We start from the raw sequence: 18244 nt of genomic DNA, 5'->3' as shown, positions 1-18244 counted from the left end.
ATTTTTTCTCCAATATCTGTCGAATACAAAAAATCCGATCAATAGTCGGTCTATTACGCCTAAAACCACACTGATGATACCCAATCATTTCGTCTACATATGGAGTTAATCTTCTCAAAAGAATATTCGACAAAATTTTGTACGACGTCAACAAAAGTGATATTCCTCGAAAGTTACTACAGTTAGTCTTGTCCCCCTTCTTAATAATAGGTATGATTATGGACAAAAAAGAGAATGTGACAGTAAGAAAAACAAGGAAAGCTGAAAAGTAATAAATAGGAAGGAGAGTAATGAAACACAGGGGAATAATGAGAACAATGAGAGAAGCAGGACGATAGAGGGGAACAGGAGAACCCAGGGAGCCAGAACAGGAGAACAAAAGAATAAAGAGGAAGAGAAACTCGTAGTTGACATGAGAATACAAGAGTAGGGAAGGACAGAAGAGTAGTAGACCTACATGTGTGTGGAGGGGGTCAAGAGAGGGGGCACATGAGAGTGGAAGGAATCGGAAGAGTGGCGGGAACAGATGACTGGAGGGGGCACAGGAGAGTGGAGGGAGACAGTAGAATGGAGGGGCATAGAAAAGTCGAGAAGGGAAGAGAGGAGTTGAGGGAGAACAAAAGAGTGAAGGAAGAGTAGGAGAGTGAAGTGGGCACAGGACAGTGGAGAGGGACAGGAGAATGGCGGAGGACAGGAGAGTGGCGGGGACAGGAGAGTAAGGAGCACGGAAAAATGGAGGGAGAATGGGAGAGTGGAGTGGGCACAGGACAGTGGAGAGGGACAGGAGAATGGCGGAGGACAGGAGAGTGGCGGGGACAGGAGAGTAAGGAGCACGGGAAAATGGAGGGAGAATGGGAGAGTGGAGTGGGCACAGGACAGTGGAGAGGGACAGGAGAATGGCGGAGGACAGGAGAGTGGAAGGAGCACGGGAAAATGGAGGGAGAATGGGAGAGTGGAGTCGGCACAGTACAGTGGAGAGGAACAGGAGAATGGCCGAGGACAGGAGAGTGGAAGGAGCACGGGAAAATGGAGGGAGAATGAGAGAGAGGAAGAAGGACGGGAGACGACATGGTCACAGGAGACAGCAGAGGTCGTAGTAGAATTGAGGAGAACGGGAGAGAGAAGGAGATCAGGAGAGTTGTAGAGGAAGAGTAGATGGAGACAGGAGAGTGGAAGCAGAAAGGAGAGTGGGAGGGGAGAGGAGAGTAGAAGTAGGACAAGAGAATAGAAGGGTATCAAGAGTGTAATGAGTAGTATGAGAATAAAAATAAGCATGGGAATAAGGACATAAAGTAGAATGAAGAGGTAGAATATGAAGGGGATAGAAAGAAGGTGAAGCATAGATGACTAGGGAAAGTAACAGAAAAGAGATCAACGAAAAGGAGGAGAATAAATAGATGGCTGTGGAGAATAAATGGGAAAGAGATCAGAAGAATAAGGGTGAGGAGAAGTGAAAGTGAGCAGGAAGACTGAAAGAGGAATATAAACACAAGGATAATTAGGAGAATGAAGGATATGGGAAAGAAAATAATACGAGAAAATGAGTCTGAGCGACACAAGAAGGAATGGGAGATAATGTTGGAGATAAAGAAATTCACAAAGGAATTACATTATTTTTTAACATTAATTGAACAAAATTAATACTTACTTTCTCCATATATGGAAGAAGATTAATGGAAGGTGTTCCCATAGAAACACCAATTGAATGCCCAAAAATTACTGCACACATAGCAAGGAAGCGTATTCCGTGAATTGCATCTAGGGAGAAATTGACGTCTTCCGTGTTTAACAAAGCCTTTCCATTAGTTTTCCATGAGAATGCGAGCAGAATCTTGTTACGTCGGTCTGCATGAAATGAGAATAAAATAAAGCTTGGCACTGTTAAAAAGAAGCATTAAGCACTTCGTACAAAGAAAATTGACTGATTTAGTAAATGTTAGAAAACATCATTACAATCGATAATAATTATTGCAAGCAGTCACACTGTTGCGCTATCAACTGTTTTCCATGACAAGAAACAGAGTTCAAAAACGGAGTATGTGAGAGAAACGGTTAATATTAAAGTTTCCCTTCCTCCATTAATTTTCAAAATTTATCTGTAATTCTCTAGCTCAGTGTTTCTCAAACTTTTCTGAATAGTTCCGCGGACCACTTTACTCTTGTTCCCTTTGAAAGCAAATTTATCATTTATGTAGCATATTTTAACACCAGTATACTTACATTTTAATGTAGAAATAATTAATTAAAATTAATTTAATTCAATTAATTTCTTATTTCGTCATTTGCAAAACATAAATAAAAAAAAATTAATGCAGAAACATGCCCGATTTTCAACAAGTAAGGATGCAATTTTGCATGTTTTATTATTGGTGTATGACGTACAGTACGTGACCATTTGAATGTGCAGACTGGGTATCAGCAAAACTATTAAGAAAGTCATAAATACATGAAAAGTTTAGGTACTTTGGTCCTGTTATGAATTCGGGTGGTCCCTAGCTGGGTAACAGGCACAGCGCCAGATTTTCACGGAAAGGATGGCGAGAAACACCACGTTCATAGTGCTTTAAATCCCTCTTTTGTTGCTGAGAGTATAGTGGGAAGGCGATAGACGGGTGGGTTAATAAATTTCATAAAATGCCAGTACTGGGAGAAAAAGTGAAAGGGGATTGCCATGTGTAATTTACAAACTCTGAGTGTGATACGCAATTCGATTGAATGTGCTGGTGTGCCATCATGCATGAACTACATCTGTAGTCTTTGCTGGCATGGCACATACTCCGGCAAGTAGGCAAGACGTTAATAAGAAAGTCCTGAAAACGAGACCCAGTTAATCTCTATGGTAGCACGTATAGCCCTTAATCTATGGCCAAGAACGCCTGCCCATACGTTGATTGAGAATCGGTGCTGATGTCTTATTTCTTCAACTGCATGGGGATTTTCATCAGCCCACACATGCTGATTACGAAAATTCACAACACCATCTCTGCTGAACCCCGCTCATATCCGCAACAAAACTTATGTTTCAGTATTCCTTGCGACGTATCAGTATTCCATCAACTACAGTATGATTATGTGGTAGTCTGCTGTATTGTAGGGCAGAAAAATGCATTGCCATATATGGACGTCACATTAAGCACCTCCTATGAAAACGTGTTCAGATCTCAGAAAGTATGTGTTGTAGGACCCATGTTTACTAGACATTTTTTTCTTGTTTTGAGCCTACTATCACCTCCTGAAATATTGGATACTTTTTTTAACACCCTGTATGTTGTAAGTTATATATTCAAAAAGGGAAATATAGGAAAAATAATTATTAATCCTTAAATTGACAATGTATCATATACGACTTAATTTAAGCATATTTTCTAATAAAAAATAGAAAATAATTTGATAAGAAAACATAAATTTAAGCAAAGCTGCGGAATAATATGTAACAAATATAATGAAATTATTTTTTCCTTAATTGTTTTCTTTACGGTCTTTGTCTCGTGGCAAACTGTAATGACAAAAATATTGGTTAAATAAATAAACATATTTTACATTAAATTTATTGCACCCTCACTTATATTCTTAGGGCCGTATTCATAGACATTTTTAGCGCGGGCTTTCGGTGGATTATCAGCGTTTTTCGTATTAATAAACCAGTGTCAGCGATAGGATATGATTTGAATTCTGTACTAGTAACCAGTGGCTAGCCGGGGCTAACTTAGTACGCTCGTAGCGCGTGCTGCGAAATGTCTATGAATAGCACCCACAATAGTTATAAATAAGAACAAATTCCTTAAATATCTAAATATCACTGGAACATCCGACGTGAGTATAAACATTTCACGCATGTAGCACGTATGGGTGAATCTAGAAATGCATATAGAGTGTTATTTGGGAGACCAGATGAGAAATACCTTTGGGGAGATCGAGATGTAGGTAGGAGGATAATATTAAAATAGATTTGAGGGAAATGAGATATAATTGTAGAGACTGGATTAATCTTGCTCAGGATAGGGACCGATGGCGGGCTTATAAGAGGGCGGCAATGAACCTGCGGGTTTCTTAAAAGCCATAAGAATAAGTAGGCCTAAGTTCGTTGTTTTAAACATAAAATAAATATATAATTATTTGAATTTATGTAGTTTCAATATTTTAAGCGTTGTTACGTCATTTTTGGAGGAGAATCCTAAGGTAGACCTATTTACTGTAACTGCAGCAACTTTGAGTTAATTTAAAGTTGTAAAATACTATTTATATTAATAAGGAGTTAGCGAGTCGGAAATGTTTGGGAGCCACTGGCCTAGCTCATTACAGGTCTTCTTTCATATGAACGTACCCACTTCTTAGGTCCTTAACACACAATTTGCATAGTTTCCGCCAGCGAGAAATGTGTTGCGAGAAAATTAAAAAATTGATAACATGGATTCAAATGGACGTCCACACACTGCAAGAGTTTCTCGCTGGAATCGGTAGCTCAGCGAATTTTCTTGACACATTTATCAAAGATGTTTGATATTTATACTCTTTATGACGATTGAATGTAGAAAAAGATATCACAGGTGGCGATGAATTGTATTGTTTTTATTTGAAAATGAGGAAAGATGGCTGATAATAATTGCAGTCAGAAACTTATTGAACTTGTACGATGTCACCCGTAGGCCTATTTATATGATACACGGGATGAAAACTATTAAAACACGAAACTTAAAGAAGAAATCTGGAGACAAATATCAGATTATCTGAAAATAAATAGGGCTATATTTAATTTTGATGAGGTTTAATACTATTGATTAAACATTTGAAATAATGCATCTATATGTCTTAACAGTTTACGTAATTTTAATCAGAATATAGCAAAGAATTCTCTATCATATCATGAATGGAAAAAAAAACTGTGGTCCATTGAACCTGAAATAACGCCTAAACGTATCATCATTCAAATCGAAACCAGTGTCCAAAATTCGCCCTTATTTTCGTAAGATACAGTGTGATTTTCAGATATTTCTGGATTTAATTTTAGGCCTACTTCTACTTTTCATGAACAAAATATGTTCATGTAAGTCCATTTCCTCATCATCTGAATACTCAGATCAACAAAGCGTTCGTACGTAATTCGTAAATTACGAGAATATACTGTACTTACATATTATATATTTAAGTGCGACAATATACGTAAATACATAACCTATAATATTTCCCCCAACGTGTCATTACCAAAGCTCGGAACTTGGGGACTTGTGCCTTTGCACGTGGCTAAGCGACTGGACTTCCATGTCAACAACTCCCGCTTCCAGCACGGAGGTACAGTCAGGTCTGCTATAAAAGTGGTTTCTGGCTGTAACAACATATTGATTGTATTATGGTAGGTTGAAACACGTAATTCTAAAGCATATGTATAATGAAAATAAACACGAGAAATATATCAAATTTACTGTTCTGCTCTATACATTTTATTACAGTGTATGACAAAGTAAATTCGAAGATTTTCGAACCCATAACTTCTTCGCCTGTTAGTTAAACATAATTTGAAACGAGAAAAACTTATTCCCACGTCACATGAAGTGACGAGAAGAAACTTAAAGTACTGAATGTTTTCACTGTTACTGTTTTCTGTTCGATTTTCAGCAGTTGCTAGCTGATCTCGTATCTGAGAAAGATAAGTAACTTATATCCCAAATTTTTCTCGAAAATAGTTTTCAATTTGTGTGTCACTACTAGGGCAGGTCCCTCTATGACTTGTTCCATGGCTGTGGACAAATTTTCCACCGATTTAAGAGACTGCAATTTTTTTCACCGTTTCCAGCCTCTAGTTTATGTGTGGCACAACTTACAAAATATAAACTTTCCATTCGAAGAAAATAATGTATCTTCTACGAAGTCCTCCACGAAATTCTGTACCTAAATTTAAAAAAATGTATTTTCAAACTTCTAGGCCTATAATACCCATTCGAATAACACGTATTTTCTAATTTCTCAAACAGACCGTTTACCTGTAATTCTCTGAATGTCATTGGCTTCGACACGACACAGCTTCCTCGTCCGTCTTCCTGTCATTCGATGTGACCACTTTCTTAGTACACACGACTGTCCCTGAGCACTTGCAGCGTGAACATTGTGTACGTTGTACCTGTAACCTTACTCATGCACACGACACGCAAGTCCCCAAGTTCCGAGCTTTAGTCATTACTATAATCAGATAAATGCTTTCTGCATGAAGGCAGTGCATAGATGATCATAGCGAGGTGTGATCTGTGATAGCGAGAACTCTCCAAGTGTGTGGAGGAAGAAACTTCGCCTCTTTCTCGCAACACATTTCTCGCTAGCGAAAACTCTTCAAGTGTGTTACGGGCCTTATGCAACTTCACTTATTTATTCACTGCATTCTTTTACTCATACTTTTAATATACACTGAACTTTAAAGTATTTCAAAATAATTACCTTTTTCTGTTACAAAAATATCATAAAGTGTGCTGAGAATACACGCTATTCCAATAAAGGCAAACAGCAGTCTGAAAAAGGAAATATTTTATATTAGATTACAATTACAACGTTAATTGTACAATAATTTTACATATTGCCTAAAGGACTATTTAAATCTGTATTTAATCTTTATTGCGTAAATATTAATTTGTGATTAAATCGATTACCACATTGTATACTGGGTGAACATTAATAATTTATTGTACCTGTACTCTTGGCCCGTTCGTCCTCGCGATCGACAGCACCATACGGATGATTGTGAAGTCCGCTGACGTCAGTTTTGTGTTATAAGTACCCAGGTAAGCACGTGTTTTTTACGTTATGTTCTTCAGAGAATGTGTGTGCTAATTAAATTAATGTGGTTGAATTCAGATACTCTATTCCACAAAGAGTGCTTATGTACGATTCGTATCTACGGGTGTACAGAATTAGCTCATGCTGCAAGGAGAGTATTTCAAAAGAGATTCCCTGACGTTAAAGTTCCTGATAGAAATGCGATTCATGGATTGGTAAATAAATTTCGTGAGACTAGACGTGTTCAAGATAAGAAGCCTAGAAAGCAACGTAATGTGCTCACAGAAGAAACTCTAGATAGCATTGACATTCTCTAGAAAATTTCCCCAAAAATCACTTACGCGTCTTTCGAATTTATTTACTTATATTTCAGTTTAACTTATCTAAACTGTGTGGCTTTATCTTATGCAATTTATCTTTTTAATCACATATTATTTTCGGACAATGCATGGTTCCACCTACCAGGCTCTGTTAGTACACATGAAATTAGAAATAGTGAACAAATTAATATTCCATATTGTAGATTGCACAAGAGCAACACAAACTTTTTAATTATGAGGATGAAATTATATAATAAGCTCCCAAGTCAATATTACAAATTACCAATCAATAGCTTCAAAACTAGATTTTACAATTGGTTATTAAATAATCCTTTTTATTCTGTTGCTGAATTTTTCAACACAAATTTGTATGAAATTGTATTTTAATAAGTTTAATTGAAATTTAGTTAGTTTTATTCAATTTAAAAGTTTCAAATTATTTCATGTGTTCATTGTATTACTTAAATTTTACTGTTTCTTTTATTAGTGTTTTTTAAAATGTATTTATATGTTTTTTCAATGTATTCTGACGAAGCCTAAAACTGTATGTCTAATGGCCAAATAAATTTAATTGAATTCAATTGAATTGAATTGAATTTCTCAGAGGCAGCTCCTTAGTGTAATGGTTATTGTCATGAGCAGATATTAGGAATCTAAGGAAAATGGAGGCGAGGAGTTCCTCATATCCTTTCGTGACATGAATCAGTAAATTACTTTTAATTTGTAAGTATTTATTAGTAATAACTAGGGAGCGGATGTTGATGAAAAGTAATCTTCTTATTTTTCACATTAGGACGATGCCTATTAATATAGAAATCATTTCTATGTTAATATCAACATAAGAAACTAGGCATAATTTATTATATTGCATTTTTTGACGTTTTTGAACTAATAGGACATTTTTATATTTTTTTTCGGCATTTTTGATCATTTTTAATACTTTGAACTTCAGATCATTTGGAATGCATTTTACTTTTTCTGTGCCGATAGGTCTGTTAAATCATTTTATAACCAAATATGTCGGTAGTAATTACCTACTGAATCAGTAAATAACAGTGAAGTTTGAGTTTTATAGTTTGGAACAAATTTCTAAAGTCCATCCCTCATTCCACTGAAGGCTTCACTTCACACAACGGAAGTAATATATTGTAAAATGCTTGACAGCATCTTAGTTTAAGTGAGGACTTTGACCGCTACTGTTGTTTTGTTGGTACGAGAGTGTCTTTAGAATTTATTTTGCAATTCATTTTGAATAATTTTTCAGAAAAGTCTTTGATATACAATGCAAAGATTTATTTTCATTCAATGACTTTACTTTATATGTGTGTAAGGTATAAGTCCTTATATTACATAATTTAATACTGTATTAACGTTTTCGTCAGTCATGCCGACATCATCAGATACAACTTTTTATGCTCCATTATCATCTCTAAATAAGTACATATGCCTCTACGAGATGATATTGGAGCATAAAAAGTTGTATCTGATGATGTCGGCATGACCGACGAAAACGTTAATAGCCTACAGTATTAAATTATATAATATAAGGACTTATACCTTACACATATATAAAGTAAAGTCATTAACTGAAAATAAATCTTTGTATTGTTTAGAATTTATGTTTGGAAGCGGAGAAACTTTCATCTTGTCCTGGACAGGACGTTGTGTCCTCAACATGGTTCGGAAGGGATGTTTACTGTAGTAGACAATATTTTTAACACAAAGATTGCAAGAATGCACGCTGCGCCCACAATTTGTTTTGTCATTCACACTCCCTCATCTGGAAGATCTGGTAACAAAAGTGAAGCGCGGAAGGAGGAGGAGACGGAGAATGAAGGCACTGACATGGACCACCTCTGACTGAAACACATTGTAAACCCTCATTAAAATCTATAGTTTTCCTTTAAAAGCTACATTTTGTTGCATGTTCTTTTCCTTTGTCTTGGCCAAATTCCAGAAAGTTGCCTCCTCTCTCCGAGATTTGCATTGAAACAGGGTGACTAATTTTTAAGAAGTTGTGGTGCGAGTACGGTGAATGATATTTTAATGTCATTTTTTATGTTATGTCATTTTTCCATTAGTTTAAGGGCATTTTAATGAGCATTTTATGTAGATCTTTAGGTCATCAACATCCGCCCCCTAGTAATAACTTATGAGAGAAAGTCTTGTAGGTAGATTTAACTTCCACGGCACAGCGGACTTTATGATACAGTTAACCGGCGACATCGGCCTGATCTGCCGCGGACGGACAGGCCGAACGTGCAGTTCCAATGCTTATTGTTCGCCCAGTATTTTTCATTTCTACTTCACGTTTTCAATATAAGTTCAAGAAATTCTAATACTCCTCTCATCTAATGTACTCAGTTTTCAAGGTGAACATCTAGCAGTCCACACCTGTGGAGTAACAGTTAGTGCGTCTGGCCACGAAACCAGATGGTCCCGGCTCGATTCCCGGTCGGGGCAAGTTACCTGGTTGAAGTTTTTCCCGTGGTTTTTCCTCAACCCAATATGAACAAATGCTGGATAACTATCGGTGCTGGACCCCGGACTCATTTCACTGGCATTATCACCTTCATCTTATTCAGACGCTAAATAACTGAAGATGTTGATAAAGCGTCGTAAAATAACCTACTTAAAAAATCTAGCATTGCGTAATGGTCGTGGGTCGTGGGTTCAGATACTACCTGACCCTCCAGAATAACTGCTTGTCTGTTGTTAATGCATTGTCCACTTTTATCACCACGACAGAGTGTGGAAAGTTTTAACGGAGAAGGAGAAAATATTACAAGTTTCATTTTACAACTTAAAAAATATATTGTACACTAAATGTAGGATTATTTTCATAACATTATTGGAAACTCGTTAATAAAAAGAGTGCGCTACTATTTATAAAATTCACATGAAATACATTACTACTCGTACTATTATTACAATGGGTCTTCGTTTTTTTTTTTCAAAATGAATCCGACGTAACAATTATTACAGTTATTTTTTTGGTGTTTGGATAACGTAGTAAGAAAATGCCAAACTACATGAATTACCTCGTAGAATAATCACATAATCAAAGTAAAATTTTTCAATCTGATAATTCGTTCCTACAAATCTTCTAGTATACAGTGTGTAAACGATATAAACTGCCAACATTACAAAGGCAGTACATATCGGTTTACTGAACAAAATATCTGGTGAAATTGAATTATATCTTACAATTTTATTTTTAATTTGTAAAATACCATGTTTTTAAGATTGATAGTAGTTTAATTATTTGTTTACATTTCGACTGAACGTAAATTTTATTGCCAGTGACCTTGCTATATGGGGTCTTTCATAAGTAACGAGTCTATCAAAAAATTAACTATTTTGGATAATTTTTTTAAATGATGTTCATCCTCACGAGAAAGAACCCTTCCCGGTGCCGTACAGTCGATTTAGAAACAAACACCCCCTCCCGACGCCTCCCAGGTCTGTTTTTGTGTCTGACGGACCCGGTTTCTTGAAATCTTCGGCCAACTGCAAGAATATTTGTTTTCGTAGGTACCTGGCAGAGACCACCGAAATGTTGACGGAATAAACGCTTAATTTGAGCGACACTGTTTTTAAGTTGAAACCAGGCAACAATTTTTCTCTTCGGCAATAACGTTAAGCGGCTGCGTGGCATTTTATCATTCCAGTCTATCACAACAACGTGTCATAGACTTACTGCAACGTGTATAGGCATGGCCGTGTGCCATTATCCTTGGCTTATAGAAGGCCATGCTCCAGGTCATTTTAAGTTGGCATGAAGTGCACATTACACATGGATAAGTAGCTTCCTCTGGCGGCGGGGGGGAGATGATGTTTGTTTCCAAATCGAATGTAAAGCACCGGGAAGGGTTCTTTCTCGTGAGGATGAATATCATTTTAAAAAATTATCCAAAATAGTTGATTTTTCGATAGACTCGTTACTTATGAAAGACTCTATGGGTGCTATTCATAGACATTTCGCTAGCCCGCGTTACGAGCGTGCTAATCTAGCCCCGGCTATCGACTGTTTACGTGTACAGGATTCATATCATATCATATAGCTAACACTGGTTTATGAATACGAAAAGCGTTAGTTCGCTGATCATCCCCCGGAAGCCCGCGCTAAGAATGTCTATGAATACGGCCCCTATATAATTAACAGGCTAATACTTTATATGATTCTACCGGCCAACAATAACATCAGCTAGTTCGTTTGTTTTTTCTAAACATGTATCAATTGTCTTTTGTGATATTCTAATCGGAACTGTCATCTTTTTTAACCCTTTTCAGCACAGTGGTTATTCAGAAGAACGACAGTTTTCTTTCTAAATTTTATGGCACAGATATTCTACCAAGGAACCACTTCTTGAGTATAGACTACATAGAGGTGCCATCTATGTTTTAAAATTGTGTGCAGAGTTGAAATGTCGAAAAAAATTGATCGAAGCTTTGTTATGATCCATGAAATGAAAAACATAAAAAAATTAATTTATGCTACAAAGGGTTAAAGCCCTGTCCAGGCGCAAGAGTTTACTTGACATTTTATTTGCACATGCAAATGTTGCATCTAAGAAGGAACGTGTTGACCGTGAAACTGAGATATTTTTAGAACTGAATGCCTCCACCTCCGTGTTCAGTCTCAGTTCAGTTCTAAAAATCGCTCAGTTTTACTGTTGACATGCTCCTTCTTACTTGCAACTTTTTGTATGTGGAAGTAAAACGTAAAGTAAGCTATTACGTCTGGACCGGCTTTAAAAATATTGGGTTCAGAAATTATCCTTAATTGCAGAAAAACTACTGATACGCCTATTCGAACAAATTTTATTAAGACTTTTCCGTTTAGAATTACGATATCTATGATCTATCAAAATGTCGGTATCTGAACCGTATACTCTCTGTATAAAGTGAGCAGATATTTGAGATAAAGACAAATATATATTAAGAGGTATAGCTGTGAACTTATAAATCTAAAATAAGAGTATGTGACTTTTATAGGGAAAAATAAAACCCACAAAGTTACTTACATAGCGATCCAGTCGATAGTTGCAAGTGGTCTTTCACTGTTTTTGGTGTGGCAGAGTAAAGGGTCCACAATTAAATTATTGCTTATTTTTGACAGTACGTACTGCAAATCTTGAGGAGTACAGGTCGACGGAATGCAGACGGACCAAAATAGTGGTATCGTTCCCATCTAGAAAAGCAAACAAATTAAACAGAATAAGGAATAAATAACGATAACATAGATTAATAATCTGATAATTCGTAGAGTGACAGCCCATCAAGAACCGAAGCTGACCACTCCGGTTGCTGGCCTCAAATCCACATGCTTCAACAGAGGTGAACGATCATCCAACCAAAACGGAGATATCGTGTCGTAGCACGATGATCCTCCCAGCCGTTATAACTGGTATTCATAATCGGATTTCGCTACATATCGTAGTTTCACAAGCTCAGGAAGATGCTGGGTGGGCACCGGTCCATTACGCTGATCGAAATTTCATGAACATTTTCACTTCTATGAGGACTGGAACCAGTGCCATTCCGTAACGCTAGTCTCAGGAAGTGATCGCCAAAAGCTATGTCCTGCCTCTACTCAAGTTTAAAGGCCCATTTACAATGAAAATTAAACAAAACCGTAACGTAAACACAGAAGTTTGCGGCCAGGTTATCAAATGGGATCATTCACAATGATTCACATAAACACTGACATTAACATTGTCGTTAGACGTTAACATGAAAGTTTGCGAACTCCAAACTTTCATGCTTATGCTTACGTGATTTGCAAACAGTACACAATCGTGGAGCGCTGAAGTATACGACAGAATATGAGGAAATGACGTCGTTGTTGTGTTTCTATGGTTGCCAAGTATCTTTGCTGTTATATTTATGTCCCCATCATGAATGATGTGATTTTACCGTAACGTTTACATTCTGTTAACGCTTACGTTATGTTTAATTTTCATTGTGAATGGGCCTTAACTATGGCAACGTAGCCCACCCTCTTCTTACCACTTTCACTTCGTTAGAAGTAAGAGGACAGATATCAGCAGCGAACATATACTTGTAGTCTCTTTGGAAACATAAAACAAATACGCAGAAATGAAAATTTTAAGAAGCACGGGGGGAACCGTTTTTCTTTCATACTGATGTCGAAAATTTGAGGTGCTTAATTTGTTATAAAAAGTTAAATGGAATATGTTGTTGTTGTTTTCTAATGCCAGGCGTTTGACAATAAAGTCATTTGACCTCTTGCACTCCAATATTTTTCAAAGATATTATCATGACCAGCCAATGAAGTACAGATTTTGAGGTGTTCCGAATCCATTTCTTGGTTTGAGTTGCACAATGGGCAGTTAGGGGACTGATACATTCCAATTCTATGCAGTGTTTAGCCAAACAATCATGGCCTGTTGCCAATCTAAATGCAGCTACAGACGATTTTCGTGGTAAATCGGGAATTAACTGTGGATTTTGATGCAGAGAGTTCCATTTTTTCCCTTGGGATTTTGTTATCAAAGTTTGTTTGTTGAAGTCTAAGTATGTAGATTTAATAAATCTCTTCACAGAGTAATACGTAGATTTAGTAACAGGTCTGTAAGTAGCAGTGCTGCCCTTCTTTGCTAAAGCATTCCCATTCTCGTTTCCCAGGATTCTACAATGGGATGGTGTCCATTGGAATACAATTCTTTTATTGAGTGATATTAATTGAGAGAGCATTTTAGTTATTTCTGCTGTTTGAGATGAAGGTATGTGTTTAGAGACGATTGATAGAATAGCTGCTTTGGAGTCTGACAATATAACTGCATTCCTAAATTTATTGATGTGGCATAGAAGATTCCTGAGACATTCACTTATTGCAATGATTTCACCATCAAAACTTGTTGTTCCATATCCAAGAGATCTATAAAGTGAGAAGAGACAGCACGTAACACCTGCACAGACACCTTGTTCTCTGGAGATCAAGGATCCGTCGGTGTATAAATGAAGCCAGTTTTGTGGAGGGTACCTAATATTAATTGTCTCTAAAGACAATTGTTTCAGTATTTCAGTGTTTACTTCTGATTTCAGTATTTCTTCTGTTAAATTTAGATTATATTCTATATTTAATAGAGTTAAAGGGTTTGGTTTAATTTGCAAGTTTTCTTTTAAATTCGGGATATTGATTTTCTGTTTTAATTCTTGAACAATGGATATGAAACTTTTTTGAGTTTTAAATGGAATATAAAAAACAATATACGATATAATTATTCCTCTTGTCATAAAGTTACCACTCCCTTATCTATAAGTTGAATATTTAGTTGGTAAACAAACAGTTAAAAAAGATCGACTTCTACTGGGTGAATAGTATAGAGCAGAACAGGTTTCACGGCCTCGCGCGGCCTTGAGTCCCCCACCTCCGCGCGCATAGACGGCCGGCCGGGGAAGAATGTTTGCGGTAATTTTCTAGAAACGTAATCTTTTAGTGCCAAAAAATGCAACCCATTTGCAGCGAGGTTCTGGTAGTTTCAAGGGCATGTTTGCAGCAAGACTCAGCAACACGTCGTGACTGACTTAGGAGTGTGTAAATTCTTGTCATAACACATAGCCAGCCACATTTTTCCTTCCCAATTTTCACAGACTTAGGACTTTCCACGATTTGGTTAAAAGTATAGCTATACTTCAGTGACAATAATGCTACCTAGTTTGGTGTTCATAAAAATCTACAACTTTGTTGCATAGCATTTCATCCCCAACACTTTAATGTACTGCAAAAGTCCAAAATCTCCATTCTGATATTCCTCCCATAGAGACACGATGAAAATAATTTTATCGGTCGTACTTTTTTTCCTCATGTTATATTGTCCGGAATTTACAGAGTTTATCTTGGTGCGGGCAAGTGTTTACATTTTCAGTATGAATGCACTTTAGTCACTGGAAAATAAGACTATATTTCTGGAACGTACTATACTCACTCAAAGCTGCATACTGTGACCGTAAGACGACTTTGACTGCATAAGCGGCCTGGGGTGGAAGTTTACTAGTAGAAGGGGTGGGAGTGAAGTACATTCAAAAACTCAGGTACAATAAAAATTGAAGTAAAAATAAAATGATGTCCCTGTACTTTTACTGACTGAGTAGCCTTTCAGCAAGAACTAAACTGGAAGATCATAAGTCACGCTGCCGTGAATTATGAGCAATTAATTTCGTTTATATAGTACGTATTTATTACTTACGTCTCCAACAAGTTTGTCTATTTTCGAACCAGAAAGTTTCAAAATTGTTGAACAGTGTTGGCCTACGAATGAGCCCCATTCCTCGTGAACATCTACTTCCAAACATTCATCGAAGTTACCTAAATCGAATACATTGCCTTGCAGGAGTCCTGATTGGAGTTTTGACGTTGAATCCAACACTGGAAATAGAATACATTATTATTTGCTTATATACGATAGACTTCATTATTTGCTTATATATGAGAGACTATCTTAAAATATGGCTTACCAACTACAAATTAATTTGAGATACTCAAATTAATAAAATAACTAAAGTATCTTGTGGTACGGAATATAAATTATTCAAATGAAATTAAAATTAAGACACTAAAATATATTCGACAGTTCACATATTTTGGATACAATTCAAGTTGAGTTTTAATTTGTTTGGGATTGTAAGGAAGTATAAGAGAGAAAAGTACTCATTTAATATACATTGACAATCAGACAGAAGTCAGTAATATTTCATAAAAACATGAATATAGTCGACAGAAATAAAAGGTAAAAAAATACACACATTTGTTAATATTACATTTCATGAATTCATGAATAATTTTATAAATTTATTTTTTAAAAGCTTTAATTTTAAAATATTTGAAATTTGGAAAATGGTTTGTAATTTTATTATAAAGTAATAAGTGAAATTAACTCATAAGACAGTGTCCCCTCATTTAAGAGTTAACAACAAAATTCTGCAGTACAGTCCAGTGTTGCCAAATGTTTTCAAATATTTCCACTATATAAAGTGTGAGATACCACGATTTCCGTCTAAAAAAAAGCTAACTTACCTATAGATATATATATTTTTATCTTTATTGTGGCCGACGATTAAAACTTAATTGTTCATAAGTGGTTAATTTTTTAATATTTAATATTCAAATCAAATTCTTTATACTCAAGATCATTTGATGTTTGCAGTCCTATATTATAGCGGAATAGCCTTAAATATGAGTACGGAGTGTAGGTTATTCACCATGTTATCTCTCACGGTCTGTTTCACGGCTACATTGAACTGTAGTAGACAAAGAATTCAATGGAATATTTTAAGGTCACTAAAAGCTACGGCGATAAAAGTTATCCGATCATAACGCTGCCTTGATTCGTAGTGTCGCCTAGTATAGAGTCCCATAGGTTGCGGTTAGGTGGACTTATTTCTTATCTCTTACTGTGACCTTGATGTGCCTTCAACGTGAGTGTAGCAATGATACAACGTATTCCAATAATGTTATAACCAAGGCTTTCGAAGTTATAAATATTGAAGTATGAACCCAAAGGAAATACTTGTACATGAAAATATAAATCCATGGAAGAAATATAATAAATATGAAGACTGAGAGTTTGGAGACAAATCAAGCAGATGCCTAATATTTGATGAAATAAGATGACGAAGATGAAAAGTAGATGATCTGAGACTAAGAGATAAATACAAACATTATTATTATTATTATTATTATTATTATTATTATTATTATTATTATTATTATTATTATCATCATGATCATAGTGAATTAAACGTGAACTTACATTCTAGGCTTTAAGACTCAAGATTATGATGTCTACTTACTTTCAAGTGCCCATTTCGACCCTTTCAGTACTTCCTTCCCCATGTTCCAAGTGTGATTCTGACAAATTTCTGAGATGCCATTTGTTGGAAGTGGTTGTAAATTGCTGTAAAAATGTAAAGTAACTACTCAGTGCATTTCATATTAAATAGGAATCTACGTTCATATAAATTAACTACTCGACTCTTTATACAATGTATTTTCAATTTAATAATAACATATTGCACCGTTTGGCCTGATAATATTTGAAAACCTTCGTCTAGAATTCAGAAAGTTGTTGAAATAAATCTGATTTACAAAAGACGAGTGGTTATCTTACATAAGTAATGTCAGAATGTATTAAAGAAGAGTGTATGCACTTGTCCATTCAATGGAACCAGTCATCAAAGCACTGTAACCAGTTTTCTAGAGACACTTGACATTAACTCGTTGAAGGCCTCAGTCGCAGCTTAAACGGTGTTAAAGAACAATCGACGCATTTTCTCTTAATGATTGGGTACAAGAAGAAATTGCATGGTCCCAGATCAGGACTGTAGGGCGTTAAGTCATTAATTTCAACACCTGGAGTGACCAAAATGTCCATTGTCTGTTCTGCAGTGTGGGACGATGCATTAGTATGGTGGAGGATGATGCGGCTTCGAGATCGTTCTCTACGCACATTTTTTCAAGACTTTTCGTAAACAAATGATAATATAGCACTCACTCAGCATTAACAGCACGACGACCTTCAGTGGAACATAAAGTTACAGGACCAGAGCGACAAAAGAATGAGGCATTCATCTTCTTGCCAGTTCTTCGGCCTCTTTAGACTTTCCTCCGCCTGGAAAAAATCTTTTTGCGATTGCCGTTTCTTTTTTGACTCATAACAGTAAATCCGTGTTTCTTCACCTGTTATGATATGAAAAAAAAGAATTCAACTGTCCTCGATTACATTTTTTTTAAGAATGCCTATAATCCAGTCATCACGTGCTTTCTTTCTCAGCTTCTATCAAATTATGTGGAAACCACCGTGCACACACCTTCCTCACAGCAAGTTAATTATGGATATCTTTTGTATTGCACTCATACCTGTCCCCAAATATGCCCGAATCTTGTGGTAGGTTCTTTGATTGTCTTCTTTAATCATTAAACCACAGCGTCGATATTTCTGTCACTGATTGCTATAGCAGGTCGACCTTCGCGGAAATCGTCGCTGATGTAAGCACATCCGCAAAACAATCATACACAGATTTTTCTGATGGTACTTTATCTCCAAAAAGATTTTGAATTTGTATGCATTTTTTTGGCGTCAGTGACGATTTAAAATCATAAGAAAACATACTCGTAACTCAAAAGTCTTGTCAAC

At 36.2% G+C, this 18244-nt stretch overlaps 2 protein-coding genes across 4 annotated transcripts in view; one reads left to right on the top strand and one right to left on the bottom strand.

The window, feature by feature from the left end:
• Positions 1-18244, top strand: part of Bap111 (Brahma associated protein 111kD) — a 643372-nt gene that overhangs the window by 391940 nt on the left and 233188 nt on the right. The window lies entirely within an intron of this gene.
• The window catches only part of LOC138706347 (nose resistant to fluoxetine protein 6-like), a 54301-nt gene that overhangs the window by 29290 nt on the left and 6767 nt on the right, over positions 1-18244 (bottom strand). The window contains exons 2-6 of the mRNA XM_069835519.1: positions 16902-17005; positions 15299-15477; positions 12110-12276; positions 6427-6497; positions 1649-1845 (exon numbers count right to left, since the gene is read on the bottom strand). Of these exons, the coding sequence (XP_069691620.1) occupies positions 1649-1845; positions 6427-6497; positions 12110-12276; positions 15299-15477; positions 16902-17005 (718 nt within the window). The remainder of the gene's footprint in view (positions 1-1648; positions 1846-6426; positions 6498-12109; positions 12277-15298; positions 15478-16901; positions 17006-18244) is intronic.

This window comes from Periplaneta americana, chromosome 9 (genome assembly GCF_040183065.1).
Source record: "Periplaneta americana isolate PAMFEO1 chromosome 9, P.americana_PAMFEO1_priV1, whole genome shotgun sequence".
Lineage (NCBI taxonomy): Eukaryota > Metazoa > Arthropoda > Insecta > Blattodea > Blattidae > Periplaneta > Periplaneta americana.
The sequence above is the reverse complement of the archived record's forward strand: the minus strand, read 5'-3'. Positions and strand labels throughout refer to the sequence as shown.